Source organism: Scomber japonicus, chromosome 19 (genome assembly GCF_027409825.1).
Source record: "Scomber japonicus isolate fScoJap1 chromosome 19, fScoJap1.pri, whole genome shotgun sequence".
NCBI classification, from domain to species: Eukaryota; Metazoa; Chordata; class Actinopteri; order Scombriformes; family Scombridae; genus Scomber; species Scomber japonicus.
In genome coordinates this window covers 29,843,096-29,858,667 of record NC_070596.1, presented here as the reverse complement: position 1 = coordinate 29,858,667, position 15,572 = coordinate 29,843,096, and the positions used below count along the sequence as shown (strand labels likewise).

The window sequence follows — 15,572 nt, the reverse complement described above, 5'->3', positions numbered from 1 at the left end:
TGACTTGAGGACAACAAGAGGATTAATACCTGTCCGTGTTCCAGATGTTTCATGAAGTCGTTGTCCATCAAAGCCCTCTGGATCAGCTCACTGGATCTACACACAAGTACAGATGCATCACAAAGATTAGTGGTGTGAGTGTGTGTTCATGTGTGTTCACGTGTGTTCGTGTGTGTGTGTTTATGGTATCTGATGCTCACTCCTTGGTCTTGCAGTAGCTGGTGAGTGTAACGTCTGTGAGCTGGGAAGGGTCCAGCGCTGTCGGCTCCGCTGAGATGGCCTGTCGCTTCATGCGCTGAGGCTCATCAGCTGCTGGTGGAGTCTGAACTGCTGCTCCTGATGGACACATCCAGAGAGACAAGAGTTAACGTACCACTGGCAGCTGGAGTGTGTAGGTGTCTGTGTTTGATTGACAGCAGCTGGAGGAGTGTGTGTCGGTGTCTGTGTTTGATTGACAGCAGCTGGAGGAGTGTGTGTCGGTGTCTGTGTTTGATTGACAGCAGCTGGAGGGGCGTGTCGGTGTCTGTGTTTGATTGACAGCAGCTGGAGGAGCGTGTGTAGGTGTCTGTGTTTGATTGACAGGAGCTGGAGGAGTGTGTAGGTGTCTGTGTTTGATTGACAGCAGCTGAGAGGAGACGTGGCGGTGTCTGTGTTTGATTGACAGCTGGAGGAGTGTGTAGGTGTCTGTGTTTGATTGACAGCAGCTGGGAGGAGTGTGTCGGTGTCTGTGTTTGATTGACAGCAGCTGGAGGAGTGTGTAGGTGTGTGTGTTTGATTGACAGCAGCTGGAGGAGGCGTGTAGGTGTCTGTGTTTGATTGACAGCAGCTGGAGTGTGTCTGTGTCTGTGTTTGATTGACAGCAGCTGGAGGAGTGTGTGTAGGTGTCTGTGTTTGATTGACAGCAGCTGGAGGAGTGTGTTGGTGTCTGTGTTTGATTGACAGCAGCTGGAGGAGTGTGTAGGTGTCTGTGTTTGATTGACAGCAGCTGGAGGAGTGTGTCGGTGTCTGTGTTTGATTGACAGCAGCTGGAGGAGTGTGTAGGTGTGTGTGTTTGATTGACAGCAGCTGGAGGAGGCGTGTAGGTGTCTGTGTTTGATTGACAGCAGCTGGAGTGTGTCGGTGTCTGTGTTTGATTGACAGCAGCTGGAGGAGTGTGTGTAGGTGTCTGTGTTTGATTGACAGCAGCTGGAGGAGTGTGTTGGTGTCTGTGTTTGATTGACAGCAGCTGGAGGAGTGTGTAGGTGTCTGTGTTTGATTGACAGCAGCTGAGAGGAGTGTGTTGGTGTCTATGTTTGATTGACAGCAGCTGGAGGAGTGTGTCGGTGTCTGTGTTTGATTGACAGCAGCTGGAGGAGTGTGTTGGTGTCTATGTTTGATTGACAGCAGCTGGAGGAGTGTGTAGGTGTCTGTGTTTGATTGAGAGTAGCTGGAGTGTGTAGGTGTCTGTGTTTGATTGACAGCAGCTGGGAGGAGTGTGTAGGTGTCTGTGTTTGATTGACAACAGCTGGAGGAGGTGTGTCGGTGTCTGTGTTTGATTGACAGCAGCTGGAGGAGTGTGTGTTGGTGTCTGTGTTTGATTGACAGCAGCTGGAGGAGCGTGTGTAGGTGTCTGTGTTTGATTGACAGCAGCTGGAGGAGACGTGGCGGTGTCTGTGTTTGATTGACAGGAGCTGGGAGGAGTGTGTAGGTGTCTGTGTTTGATTGACAACAGCTGGAGGAGTGTGTAGGTGTCTGTGTTTGATTGACAACAGCTGGAGGAGTGTGTAGGTGTCTGTGTTTGATTGACAACAGCTGGAGGAGGTGTGTCGGTGTCTGTGTTTGATTGACAGCAGCTGGAGGAGGTGTGTCGGTGTCTGTGTTTGATTGACAGGAGCTGGAGGAGTGTGTGTCAGTGTCTGTGTTTGATTGACAGCAGCTGGAGGAGTGTGTAGGTGTCTGTGTTTGATTGACAGCAGCTGGAGGAGTGTGTCGGTGTCTGTTTGATTGACAGCAGCTGGAGGAGTGTGTCAGTGTCTGTGTTTGATTGACAGCAGCTGGAGTGTGTTGGTGTCTGTGTTTGATTGACAGCAACTGGAGGAGTGTGTCGGTGTATGTGTTTGATTGACAGGAGCTGAGAGGAGTGTGTCGGTGTCTGTGTTTGATTGACAGGAGCTGAGAGGAGTGTGTTGGTGTCTGTGTTTGATTGACAGGAGCTGAGAGGAGTGTGTCGGTGTCTGTGTTTGATTGACAGCAGCTGGAGGAGTGTGTAGGTGTCTGTGTTTGATTGACAGCAGCTGGAGGAGTGTGTCGGTGTCTGTGTTTGATTGACAGCAGCTGGAGGAGTGTGTAGGTGTGTGTGTTTGATTGACAGCAGCTGGAGGAGGCGTGTAGGTGTCTGTGTTTGATTGACAGCAGCTGGAGTGTGTCGGTGTCTGTGTTTGATTGACAGCAGCTGGAGGAGTGTGTGTAGGTGTCTGTGTTTGATTGACAGCAGCTGGAGGAGTGTGTTGGTGTCTGTGTTTGATTGACAGCAGCTGGAGGAGTGTGTAGGTGTCTGTGTTTGATTGACAGCAGCTGAGAGGAGTGTGTTGGTGTCTATGTTTGATTGACAGCAGCTGGAGGAGTGTGTCGGTGTCTGTGTTTGATTGACAGCAGCTGGAGGAGTGTGTTGGTGTCTATGTTTGATTGACAGCAGCTGGAGGAGTGTGTAGGTGTCTGTGTTTGATTGAGAGTAGCTGGAGTGTGTAGGTGTCTGTGTTTGATTGACAGCAGCTGGGAGGAGTGTGTAGGTGTCTGTGTTTGATTGACAACAGCTGGAGGAGGTGTGTCGGTGTCTGTGTTTGATTGACAGCAGCTGGAGGAGTGTGTGTTGGTGTCTGTGTTTGATTGACAGCAGCTGGAGGAGCGTGTGTAGGTGTCTGTGTTTGATTGACAGCAGCTGGAGGAGTGTGTTGGTGTCTGTGTTTGATTGACAGCAGCTGGAGGAGACGTGGCGGTGTCTGTGTTTGATTGACAGGAGCTGGGAGGAGTGTGTAGGTGTCTGTGTTTGATTGACAACAGCTGGAGGAGTGTGTAGGTGTCTGTGTTTGATTGACAACAGCTGGAGGAGTGTGTAGGTGTCTGTGTTTGATTGACAACAGCTGGAGGAGGTGTGTCGGTGTCTGTGTTTGATTGACAGCAGCTGGAGGAGGTGTGTCGGTGTCTGTGTTTGATTGACAGGAGCTGGAGGAGTGTGTGTCAGTGTCTGTGTTTGATTGACAGCAGCTGGAGGAGTGTGTAGGTGTCTGTGTTTGATTGACAGCAGCTGGAGGAGTGTGTAGGTGTCTGTTTGATTGACAGCAGCTGGAGGAGTGTGTCAGTGTCTGTGTTTGATTGACAGCAGCTGGAGTGTGTTGGTGTCTGTGTTTGATTGACAGCAACTGGAGGAGTGTGTCGGTGTATGTGTTTGATTGACAGGAGCTGAGAGGAGTGTGTCGGTGTCTGTGTTTGATTGACAGGAGCTGAGAGGAGTGTGTTGGTGTCTGTGTTTGATTGACAGGAGCTGAGAGGAGTGTGTCGGTGTCTGTGTTTGATTGACAGGAGCTGAGAGGAGTGTGTTGGTGTCTGTGTTTGATTGACAGTAGCTAGAGTGTGTTGGTGTCTGTGTTTGATTAACAGCAGCTGGAGGAGTGTGTAGGTGTCTGTGTTTGATTGACAGGAGCTGGAGGAGTGTGTAGGTGTCTGTGTTTGATTGACATCAGCTGGGAGGAGTGTGTAGGTGTGTGTGTTTGATTGACAGCAGCTGGGAGGAGTGTGTAGGTGTGTGTGTCTGATTGACAGGAGCTGGAGGAGGCGTGTCAGTGTCTGTGTTTGATTGACAGCAGCTAGAGGAGTGTGTAGGTGTCTGTGTTTGATTGACAGCAGCTGGAGGAGTGTGTAGGTGTCTGTGTTTGATTGACAGCAGCTGGAGGAGTGTGTGGGTGTCTGTGTTTGATTGACAGCAGTTGGAGGAGTGTGTCGGTGTCTGATCTGCTTTGTGCAAAACTCTTTTATGTTATAAATTAGTAAATTAATATTAGTATAATTATTCTTTATTCACAGTATGAGGTCATGCTTTTTGTTATTTGTGGCAGCCTGAGAGAACTTTAAGCTCAAGTTTACTTCTCTTTCGAACTATTAAGAAAATCAAGTTGTCCTCAGAGTGAGTGCATAAAGCTGTCAAACATAAAACATCTGATGTGTTTGGTTGGATAAAAGCCTGAATAAATGATCTTAAATGAATGATTCAGCATTTCCCCAAACAAGCTGTGGTTCCCAGCAGTGTGGAGAGCTTTGAGGACAGTACGACTGAATGATTTAATGAATAACTAAAGTTCTCAGGGGAGGGGGGAAGCTAGTGTTTGACTGCAGTGTTTGTAAAATCTTTGCTACAAGTCTGCTTCTAACTTATTGGACTTTTGTCTCCTTGTCTAACAGTGTGTCCTCCTTCACTGGAGCCTAGCTGGGAGCGTTAATTGCAGTGTCACACCTGTGTTTGCCGTCTCCACACAGTTGGCTGCCTGCTGTGATGCGTTGCGATGCCTGTCCAGCTCGATCTGCAGCTGTCTGATCAGATCATCCTTAGTGTCCAGCTCCAGCTCCAGCTCATCGATGAGGGCGTCTCTCTGTCGGAGCTCCTCGATCTTCAGCTGCAGAGCCAGCTGAAGGTCCCGCAGGGTGCCGGTGCTCTTAGACATGGTCAGATACACATGTAGGAACAAATAGACTGAGCAGAGTGGGAAATACAAAGAGGAGGGAGATTATAAATGATGTGAGAGGTTACAGTTTATACCATCTAAACCAGGGATGTCAAACATGAGGCCCGTGGGTCAGAACCGGCCCACTAAGGCGTCCAATCCGGCCCACTTTCCTTCCTGTCTTCTTTTCTTTCCTTCCCTTCTGTCATCTGTCCTTCTTTCCTTCCTCCCTTTCTTACTTCTTTCCTTCTTTGTTTCCTTCCCTCCATCCTTCCTTCCTTCCATCGTTTCTTCATCTTCTTTTCCTTCCTTCCTTCCCTTCCTTCCTTCCTTCCTTGTCTTCTTTCCTTCTTTGTTTCCTTCCCTCCCTCCATCCTTCCTTCCTTTCTTGTCTTCTTTTCATTTCTTCCTTTCCTTCCTAATCCCTTTTCCTTCCTTCCTTCCTTCCTTCTTCCCTCCGTCCTTCCTTCCTTCCATCCTTCCTTCATCTTCTTTTCCTTTCTTCCTTTCCTTCCTTCCATCCTTCCTTCCTTCCTTTTGTCTTTCCTTCCCTCCTTTCTTTCCTTCCTAGTTTTCCCTTCTTTCCATCCTTGTTTCCTTCCTCCCTTCCTCCCTTCCATCTTTTTAATGATCCGGCCCACATGAGATCAAATTTGGCTGTATGTGGCCCTTGAACAAAAATGAGTTTGACACCCCTGGTCTAAACTATCTGAACATACAGGAGGGTCAATGAATCCCAGACACAACAAAGACTTGATCACACTGGAAAGAGAGAGACCCTACAATATTCATCCACACGTCTTCATTAAATATTTGGTTCTAGAGACTACAAACAAGACTACTTGATGAACTGCTAGAGTAAGTAATAATAGCTCTTGGATGTTGTTTGGCACTGGAAACTTTTAACAGAATGCTGATGAAGCTGGTCGACACTCAAACCCTCTTATAAGCACACAAACTAATTATTATTTTCTATTGTTATTTATTTATTTTGATATAGTGTCATTGGACCGGGCCTCAGTTCTTAATTTTGTACCTCTTCATGTCTATGCATATGTTGTTGGTATGATGATAAAGTATCCTTGAATCCTTGAATCCTTGAAATGATCATAAGTGCACCAACTTCAACCAAATCTAATTTATGACAGAACAGTTTCATATCTATCTATCTGTAAATCCCACCAGTGCCCAGTCTCCTAGTCTCTCACTGATAATGATGCTTTCACTGTCCCTGATTTAGCAGCTGATCCGACCCAACCAGCTGCTCCTGCTAGTGTTGTAGTACTCGAGATCGGTCTTGGTCTCGAGACCATTTTTTGAGGTTCTTGGTCTCGGACTGGGCGGGTGGACTCAGGTTTTTTTTTAACGAGACCGGTCAAGACCACCGCTGAGGGAAGGGAGGAAGGAAGGATAGAAGGAAGGATAGAAGGAAGGAAGAAGGAAGGAAGGAAAGGAGGAAGGAAGGGAGGAAGAAGGAGGGAGGAAGGAAGGAAGGAATGAGGGAAAGGAGGAAGGAAAAGAGGAAGGAAGGGAGGAAAGGAAAGAAGGAAGAGAGGTAGAAGGAAGGAAAGGAGAGAGGAAGGAAGGATGGAAGGAAGGAAGGAGGGAGGAAGAAGGAAGGAAAGGAGGAAGGAAGGGAGGAAGAAGGAGGGAAAGGAGGAAGGAAGGGAGGAAGAAGGAAGGAGGGAAGGAAGGAAGGAAGGGAGGATTAGGGCTGGGTATCGGTAGTGTTGTAGTACTCGAGATCGGTCTTGGTCTCAAGACCATTTTTTGAGGTTCTTGGTCTTGTCTTGGTCTCGGACTGGGCGGGTGGACTCAGGTTTTTTTTAACGAGACCGGTCAAGACCACCGCTGATAGGCTTTTTGTCCATGCCTTACTGATAAGAGTGAAAAAAAGGACCCTCTCAAAAACAGCTAATAACTTTTTCAAGAAGTGAAACACAACGAGTTTGCTAAAGATTAGTTTCATTCATTGAGCTGCTCTGAAACCAACAGAGCAAAGATTGTTTTTGTTGTCACATTTATTCAAAAGCAAACTTAAATAAAAAGATATATATGGTCTTGGTCTTGTTTCGGTCTCTGTACTCTCTGGTCTCAGTAATGTCTTGGTCTCGGTTCCTTTGATATCCTTGGTCTTGGTCTTGTCTCTGTCTCGACCTCTAAAAGTCTTGGTCTTGTCTCGGTCTCGGTACTTTCTGGTCTCAGTAATGTCTTGGTCTCGGTCTTGTCTTGGTCTTGTCTCGGTCTCGGTACTCTCTGGGCTCAGTAATGTCTTGGTCTCGGTTGGTGCAGTCTTGACTACAACACTACTTCCTGCATTTTGAGGCTGAATAACCTTAAAACGCCTCCAACATCTAAGAGCTGCTCCAACTGACCCCCACCCAAAAAGCTTTGTGTTACAGGTGGACTAGGTCTGTGTTTCTTTGTTTCACCTGCGTCTGTTTTCTCTATTAGCTTCTGCCTTCCCCTCTTTGTACTTACTGATGAAGGCTGACTGTTAGAAAGGGAGGGGGGGGGGGGGGGGGGGGGCTGATGGTGCCAGAGGGCCATTGTGTGGTGCTCTAAAACTAGCTGAAAATGACTGTTGTTGTTAAAATAATTGGTGGCATTTACTCCCGACCTGGAGGAGAGTGAAGTTACTCCAATTGTTTTTCATTGTGCTCTTTTGCATTGTGATTTATCCTTCTTTTAAATAACTGGATAAACAGTTTAATTAGCTTCACTTTCCTCTTTGTTTAGGGAAAGTAGTTTTACTTTTGGCCTTATTGTGAACCTTATTTGTAAAATAAATCATCATACCCTTTATTTTGATATTTGGGGACGTAACACTGAGTCAATCATTCTGGTTTCAATCTCTAAAGTCAGGCCCTCTAATAAGATTTGAAGACTTATAGCAGCTTTGATATCTGCTGTGTGGATGTTGACTGATTGTCAGTTGGCTCCAGGATTAGCATGAGTCGACTATTATCACATAGTTTCATTAAATTAAAGGTTACTTGCTAATGTTACCTGCCCTGTTAGCACAATTTAGGCAGAGTGTGTCTCCAGAGATTTAAAGGTAACACCACACACTCTTAAAGCGATGGTTCGGCGTAATTTCGACCTAGCATCATATGCACCATGAGGTCTATCTAAACACCGCCTCAGCTGCTCATTTTCATTTGGTCGAAAAATAGTGGAGTTAGAGCCATCAGCCGAATAGCTTAGTACAGGTGCTAACGGGACCACCAGATGCTAACGGGACCACCAGATGCTAACGGGACCACCAGTGTATCTGATAAATGACCTCACTAATAATACCTGGATTGTTATCAAACTTCTACAGTAGTACAAATAGGCTCTTTACTCATAAATCCATGCATTGGAAAGTTTGTAAGTACACCAGGAGTTTATTAAAATAAACACTTATTTGGCTTTTACTCTGCTGCTACTGCTAAAGCTGGGAACGTCATTGAAATATTGCGTGGTCTCACGAGATCACGCGATAAGTGTTTATTTTAATAAACTCCTGGTGTACTTACAAACTTTCCAATGCATGGATTTATGAGTAAAGAGCCTATTTGTACCACTGTAGAAGTTTGATAACAATCCAGGCATTATTAGTGGGGTCATTTACCAGATACACTGGTGGTCCCGTTAGCGCCTGTTGGTCCCGTTAGCGCCTGGTGGTCCCGTTAGCATCTGGTGGTCCCGTTAGCATCTGGTGGTCCCATTAGCACCTGGTGGTCCCGTTAGCATCTGGTGGTCCCGTTAGCGCCTGGTGGTCCCGTTAGCATCTGGTGGTCCCGTTAGCGCCTGTGCTAAGACATTCAGCTGATGGCTCTAACTCCACTAATTTCCAACCAAATGAAAATGAGCGGCTGAGGTGGTGTTTAGATAGACCTCATGGTGCATATAACGCTAGGTCGAAATTACGCCGAACCATCGCTTTAACTGGCTCCAAACAGAAACCAGCAGGTGGCGTGAAACCTCGATACGTCTATCTTTTTAAAGCACTTTACATTTTAATTTTTAATTTGCACTCTATGTCCTTTTAATGATTTTAAAGCTAATTTATTATTTTATGCGGCAGTCTTTCTGTTTTTCTGTACTTTGTTTTTATTATGGGGGGGTGGGGGGGGGGTTAATTGTATGTTTTAAGTTTCTCAAATTACATGTTTTTCTGTTTTATGTAAAGCACATTGAGTTGTCATTGTGTATGAAATGCGCTATATAAATAAAACTGCCTTGCCTTGCCTTATATACACGCTATGATCGAACTTAAACACCACAGGAACTGATAGAAAGATACAGATCAAACTTATACCACATCATAATCCTGTTAACAAGAGCCAATCTGTTCAATTACTGAAAGAACAGATGAATTGACACATTAATGGAAACTGATTGGACTGAAATTAATGATTTAACAGCGGTGTTGGGGAACGGAGCCGAGAGCCTTTAATATAAGACTTTATTGCTTCAGAGGGAAAGTTGCCTCGGACACACAATGCTGCTGCTGCTGCTGTACAGTAAGAAATAATTCAACATTATTACACATCAAACATCTCATAAATACTGAAGAAGTGTGATAAATTACTCGGGATCACGACTGGAAACCAATAAATACTTAAAATTATAAGATGCTCAAAGTGTGAAAAGTGAAACACTGAAGAATCTCATCAACACACGGACCACAACACTGAGTCAAGGAGGGAAGGGAGGAAGAAGGGAGGAAGGAAGGAAGGGAGGAAGGATGGAAGGGAGGAGGGAAGAAGGAAGGCAGGAAAGGAAAGAAGGAAGGAAGGAAGGATGGAAGGGAGGAAGGAAGGAAGGGAGAAGGAAGGAAGGGAGGAAGGTAGGGGGGAAAGGAAGGAAGGAAGGAAAGAAAGAGAGAAGGAGGGAGGGAGAAAGGAAAGAAGGAAGGAAGGAAGGGAGGAAGGAAGGAAGGAAAGTAGGGTAGAAGGTGGGGGAGAAAGGAAAAGAGGAAGGGGGGAAAGACGGACAGAGGAAAGAAGGAAGGAAAGAAAGAGAGAAGGAGGAAGGAAGTAAGGGAGGAAAGAGAGAGGAAGGAATGAAAGAGAGAAGGAGGGAGGGAGGGAGGAAGGACAGACGGAATGAAGGAAGGAAGAAAGGAAGGAACAGTCAAAACAGACGGCGGTCCTACTGTTAAAGAGAGAAAATGTTTCTGTAATCAATCACATGATGTCCATTTAACACCAAAATGCTGTAAAATCATGACATTAAAAAACTGAAAATGGAAATAAAATTATTTACATGCCTGATAAAAAAAAGAATATTTTTTAAAAAGGCAAAAAAACTACATATTCCTTTATAGAAATGAACTATTAGTGTAGTTTAAATGCATAAAAACCATAATAAAGCAAGCAACACAATGCAGTTCAATTGGCATTATTAATATTATTATATTATATATTATAATGTTATTTATCAGGTAGAGTTTGAGAGTAATTTATAGTTTAATATCAGTTTAATATCAGTCTTATAATGAGGTTTTTTTCAGTGTAATTGAAACAACTGGATGTAAATCTTACTTAAATAATTGGTTTAATTTTATAATGGTTAATTAGCAGAAATGAAATGATGAATTAATGGATTAAAATGTAGTTTAATGCATTTTTTAACTGTTTAAATTTACAGGTTTGTGTGTAAAGATAATCACAGTTTGGTCGTATTTTATTCTTCACAGTGTCATTTATTCATTTATTTATTTATTCATTCATTCAGTATGTAACACTAACTTCTCTCTCTCAGCTCTAATCTTCTTTCCGTTAATAAATATCCGGTTATTTTATAGATACTCCATGAATAGAACATTATATAACTGTCATTAGCAGGTTATAATAATTAATATATATATGTACTCACATTATAGTCAGATGTATCGATCATCAACACACTGCTGGAACAAGTCGGAGCAAGAAGAAGAAGAGGAGGAAGAGGAGGAAGATGAAGATGAGGAAGAGGAGGAGGAGAGATCTGTGTCGCTGACGGCTGTAAAGTCGATCTAACGCTGAGATAAATCAATGTATCAGTTATTAAAGATTATAATAAATAAACTAAATGAGTCGGATGTCATGGCTCAGCAGCAGCAGCAGAGGAGCAGAGACGCACAGCTGAGTTTGACAGGACCAACAGACCGAGCTTTAATGTGAAGGAGAACCGGAAACGCTCCTAAATTTGTTTTATTATGAATTACGTTTATTTTACTTCTTCTACGCAATGCTGAGATTTATTCACATCTGTACTGCAGTAAAAGTACCAATACAGAGTGATGTAGTACTGCAGTATTACAGTTAAAGTACTGCAGTATTATAGTGATGTAGTATGCAGTATTACAGTAAAAGTACTGCAGTATTATGAGTGATGTAGTATGCAGTATTACAGTAAAAGTACTGCAGTATTATAGTGATGTAGTATGCAGTATTACAGTAAAAGTACTGCAGTATTATGAGTGATGTAGTATGCAGTATTACAGTAAAAGTACTGCAGTATTATAGTGATGTAGTATGCAGTGTTACAGTAAAAGTACTGCAGTATTATAGTGATGTAGTATGCAGTATTACAGTAAAAGTACTGCAGTATTATAGTGATGTAGTATGCAGTATTACAGTAAAAGTACTGCAGTATTATGAGTGATGTAGTATGCAGTATTACAGTAAAAGTACTGCAGTATTATAGTGATGTAGTATGCAGTATTACAGTAAAAGTACTGCAGTATTATGAGTGATGTAGTATGCAGTATTACAGTAAAAGTACTGCAGTATTATAGTGATGTAGTATGCAGTATTACAGTAAAAGTACTGCAGTATTATAGTGATGTAGTATGCAGTGTTACAGTAAAAGTACTGCAGTATTATGAGTGATGTAGTATGCAGTATTACAGTAAAAGTACTGCAGTATTATAGTGATGTAGTATGCAGTATTACAGTAAAAGTACTGCAGTATTATGAGTGATGTAGTATGCAGTATTACAGTAAAAGTACTGCAGTATTATGAGTGATGTAGTATGCAGTATTACAGTAAAAGTACTGCAGTATTATAGTGATGCAGTATGCAGTATTACAGTAAAAGTACTGCAGTATTACAGTAAAAGTACTGCAGTATTATGAGCGATGTAGTATGCAGTATTACAGTAAAAGTACTGCAGTATTATAGTGATGTAGTATGCAGTATTACAGTAAAAGTACTGCAGTATTATAGTGATGTAGTATGCAGTAATACAGTAAAAGTACTGCAGTATTATAGTGATGTAGTATGCAGTATTACAGTAAAAGTACTGCAGTATTATAGTGATGTAGTATGCAGTATTACATTAAAAGTACTGCAGTATTATGAGTGATGTAGTATGCAGTATTACAGTAACAGTACTGCAGTATTATAGTGATGTAGTATGCAGTATTACAGTAAAAGTACTGCAGTATTATAGTGATGTAGTATGCAGTATTACAGTAAAAGTACTGCAGTATTACAGTAAAAGTATTATGAGCAGTTACTATATTGTTACTGTAACTTGAATAAAGGATCTTCCTCGTATTTAATATGCGGGTGTAATATTATAATCCGCCGCTGGGGGAAGCATCTTATTCTGCCGTTGCTTCTCGTGTCGTCACTTCCGGTGTCTTCCTCCTCTCAACAACAACCATCATGGCGGCCGCAGAGGGAGAATCAAACCACGCAGAGGGAAAGCTGGAGTTGTATCCTTTAATAAAAGCTGTGAGTCAGTAAATATGAGTCTTATATGTGAGATAAAGTTCATTTAATCTGTTTATGACTTTAATTCTTGATAAACGCAGTTATATATTATCTTTACTGGACGTGTTTGTGCTGTTTTAAGGTGTTTAATGTTTATATTAATGTTTATATTCATGTTTATAGTTATTAATATTTAACTGTTGCTCTGCTCTGTTGTTTATGAGAGTAAAGTGTTCATGTTTCCATCACAGCTGATCTGACAGGTTTGGTATTGCCTGATAAATTAATATTAAATAAGAATTAATATCATAGAGTCTTAATGAAGCTTTATTATTGTGTTAAACTAAGAGATAGACTAAAGCTAGAGGGGATGTTTGGTGTGTTTGGGTCTAATTGACTGCTTGTTTAGTTTTTTAGAGCTTTTTATAATAATTTAATTAATCTATTGGTTATTTGTTACAGTTAATTGATCAATTTTAGGTCCTTAAAATGTCTCAAAATGGTTAAAAATGTCAATAAAATGAGGTTAAAATAATAGTATAAGTATAATTTTATATCTCACTGTTCAAAGATGACATCATATTAAAACCACATCTATGAAAGGGTTAGGTTTATGTATTTATGTCATGATGAACTTATTTTATTACAGCAGAGAGAAAACATAGAAATCCCCCCCAAAAAGTATAATTACAGTAAAAGTACGTAAGAGATAAAATACGGCTATAAAAGTTATGTTTAGAGGAGATTTAAAGAGTCTGTGAGCCTCAGTCTGTCCTCCTGTGTGTTATTAATCTGGAGTTTGGAGCATTAAGTAAAAACCATAAATATATATATTTTTAAAACTGAGTAATAAAACGTTAAAATTGGTTTTAAAACGGGCCGACAGCCAGAAACACTTAATGTGACGTCGTTTGTTAAACTGCAGTTTTCTGTCTGATGGAAACATGAAATAAAATATCTCTAATAACATGAAAATATTATAGAAATAATGATAAAATAAAATAAGTAACATAACAGTTACGTCACATAAAAGCAAATCTGTAAAGTGATTTAAAAGATGTGCTGTTGGTGTACGTCTGTTTTTCATTTTATTTATTTTATTTTATTGAATTTTTATTTTTATTTATTTATTTTGTATTATTTATTTATTTTACTTTTATTATTTATTTAATTTAATTTTAATTAATTTTTAAAAAACTTGTATTATTTTTATTTTATTATGTTTTATTTTTTGTTTTATTGTATTTTATTTTATATTTTATTTTATTTCAATGTAGTATGTTTTATTATTTTTTCATTTAATTTAATTTATTTTATTTATTATTCTTTTTTAGTTGATTAACTTGCTTTATTTTCTAATTTTATATATTTACTTATGTTTTATTTAATTATTTTCTATAATTTTGTTATATTTTATTATTATTTTTCATTTTATTTTATTTTCTATTAATTTATTTTATCATCAATATTTTTTATTTTATTTTATTTTATTATATTTAATTTCCTATTAATTTATTGTATTTATTATAGTATTATCATGTCATTATTTTGGCGGTTCTCCTCCTTGACTTCCTGTAGTTCTCTAGACGTTCCTTTCCCTTCGTCTCGTGACGCCGTCATCGCTCTGAACTCTTTGTCACCCGACAGAGAACCGAGGAGAGGAGGCATCAGTAAACACCTGGAGGTGACAGGAAGCACGCTGTCTGTGTGAGGACACACACACACACACACACACACACACACACACAGAGCAACACACACACACACACACACACACACACACACAGAGAGCAACACACACAGACACACACTCACCATAGACACACAGACACATACAGAGCTACAGACACACACACACACACACACAACCACACACACACTATAAACACACACACACACACACACACAAAGCAACACACACACAAACACACACACATAGTAACACACACACGCATAGCAACACACACACACACACACACATAGCAACACACACACACACACACACCTACCTACCAGTCCTCTGATCATGTGACCTCTCTCTCTCTCTGTGTAACAGGAAGTGGAGCGCAGATGAAGCTCGGATCCTCCGCGTGTCAGTGAACTCGTTTATGGATCATCTGTCGCTCGTCATGGAAACCATGGAGATGTTCGGACCCGCTGTCCCGCTCTGAGTCCAACAGCTGTTAGACCGGGACCTCCAACATCTGGATCAGGAAGCTTCAACATCTGGATTAACGTTGGTTAAACCTGAACCTTCAACATCTGGATTAACATCTGGATCAGGAAGGTTCAGGTTCAACATCTGGATTAAGAAGGTTCAACATCTGGATTAAGAAGGTTCAACATCTGGATCAGGAAGGTTCAGGTTCAACATCTGGATCAGGAAGGTTCAACATCTGGATCAACATCTGGATCAGGAGGGTTCAGGTTCAACATCTGGATCAACATCTGGATCAGGAGGGTTCAGGTTCAACATCTGGAAGAAAGAACAGGCTGAAAAAAGGACATTTAACTGGCAGCTGTTTTTTTAAGCGCTTATTTGAACTTTTCTGGAGGCTGAGAGATCACAAAGACGTTAAAACATGTTTTCTATTGAGTTTAAATAAATGAATGTACAGCATCGATATTATTAATGTTACAACAAACTACAATAAACCTGATTTCAAACATTTGCAGCTTTTCTGTATTTAAATTAAACAGGTTTTATTTAAAGCAGCAACAATATTCATACATCACATAATTTACATGTTATATTGAATTATTATTAATGTAGAGTGATGCTTTTTATTTCTTTATTAAACAGAATATAAAAGCAGCCGTCATTCCAGTTCATAAAATTAAATTTAAAAATAAGTATTTAAAGAAAGCATCATAGTTTCATTAGAAAGAAAGAAAAATTTATGAATTAATTAAGAAATAACTAACAAATATAATTACTATAAAGAAAACATACTAGTTTCAATAGAAATAAAAAATAAAGTAACAGACATAAAATAATTCTGAGTAGGTTTTTATTACATTTATACTTTGATTTTTTATATACATTAGAGAGACTCACAATAATATTTTATATCAATTAAAAATCATTTAAATAATGGGGTTGTTTTTAATATTTTAATGTACCTAATAAAATAAACAGCTTTATAATATTATTTTATTTTCTATCTCCTGACCTGCAGTGAC

At 40.7% G+C, this 15,572-nt stretch overlaps 2 protein-coding genes across 4 annotated transcripts in view; one reads left to right on the top strand and one right to left on the bottom strand.

Moving 5' to 3' along the window:
- LOC128379921 (cGMP-dependent protein kinase 1-like) overlaps nucleotides 1–8,619 on the bottom strand; it is a 26,244-nt gene extending 17,625 nt beyond the window's left edge. The window contains exons 1-5 of the mRNA XM_053339560.1: nucleotides 8,610–8,619; nucleotides 6,780–7,007; nucleotides 4,487–4,723; nucleotides 201–336; nucleotides 30–96 (exon numbers count right to left, since the gene is read on the bottom strand). Of these exons, the coding sequence (XP_053195535.1) occupies nucleotides 30–96; nucleotides 201–336; nucleotides 4,487–4,723; nucleotides 6,780–7,007; nucleotides 8,610–8,619 (678 nt within the window). The remainder of the gene's footprint in view (nucleotides 1–29; nucleotides 97–200; nucleotides 337–4,486; nucleotides 4,724–6,779; nucleotides 7,008–8,609) is intronic.
- A 3,707-nt stretch (nucleotides 8,620–12,326) lies between these two features.
- Nucleotides 12,327–15,119, top strand: LOC128380173 (EKC/KEOPS complex subunit Lage3). Of its 3 annotated transcripts, XM_053339890.1 has the most exons (5): nucleotides 12,327–12,391; nucleotides 13,968–14,096; nucleotides 14,446–14,568; nucleotides 14,663–14,682; nucleotides 14,777–15,119. In XM_053339890.1, exons 1-3 carry the CDS (start codon nucleotides 12,342–12,344, stop codon nucleotides 14,558–14,560), a joined length of 294 nt encoding a protein of 97 aa, XP_053195865.1. In that variant the 5' UTR covers nucleotides 12,327–12,341; the 3' UTR covers nucleotides 14,561–14,568; nucleotides 14,663–14,682; nucleotides 14,777–15,119. The 3 variants fall into 3 exon arrangements, with proteins under 3 accessions (XP_053195865.1, XP_053195863.1, XP_053195864.1); XM_053339888.1 differs by lacking the exon at nucleotides 14,663–14,682 and having other exon boundaries at nucleotides 14,446–14,560; nucleotides 14,727–15,119; XM_053339889.1 differs by lacking the exons at nucleotides 14,663–14,682; nucleotides 14,777–15,119 and having other exon boundaries at nucleotides 14,446–14,595.
- The last annotated feature ends 453 nt before the right edge of the window (nucleotides 15,120–15,572 follow it).

Excerpts from the sequence above, each read along its gene's own strand:
- LOC128380173 (XM_053339888.1), top strand. The coding sequence starts at position 12,342 with ATGGCGGCCGCAGAGGGAGAATCAAACCACGCAGAGGGAAAGCTGGAG. Across the intron at positions 12,392-13,967 it reads GCAGAGGGAAAGCTGGAGTT|TTCTCTAGACGTTCCTTTCC; the intron begins GTATCCTTTAAT and ends GACTTCCTGTAG. Across the intron at positions 14,097-14,445 it reads ACAGGAAGCACGCTGTCTGT|GAAGTGGAGCGCAGATGAAG; the intron begins GTGAGGACACAC and ends TCTGTGTAACAG.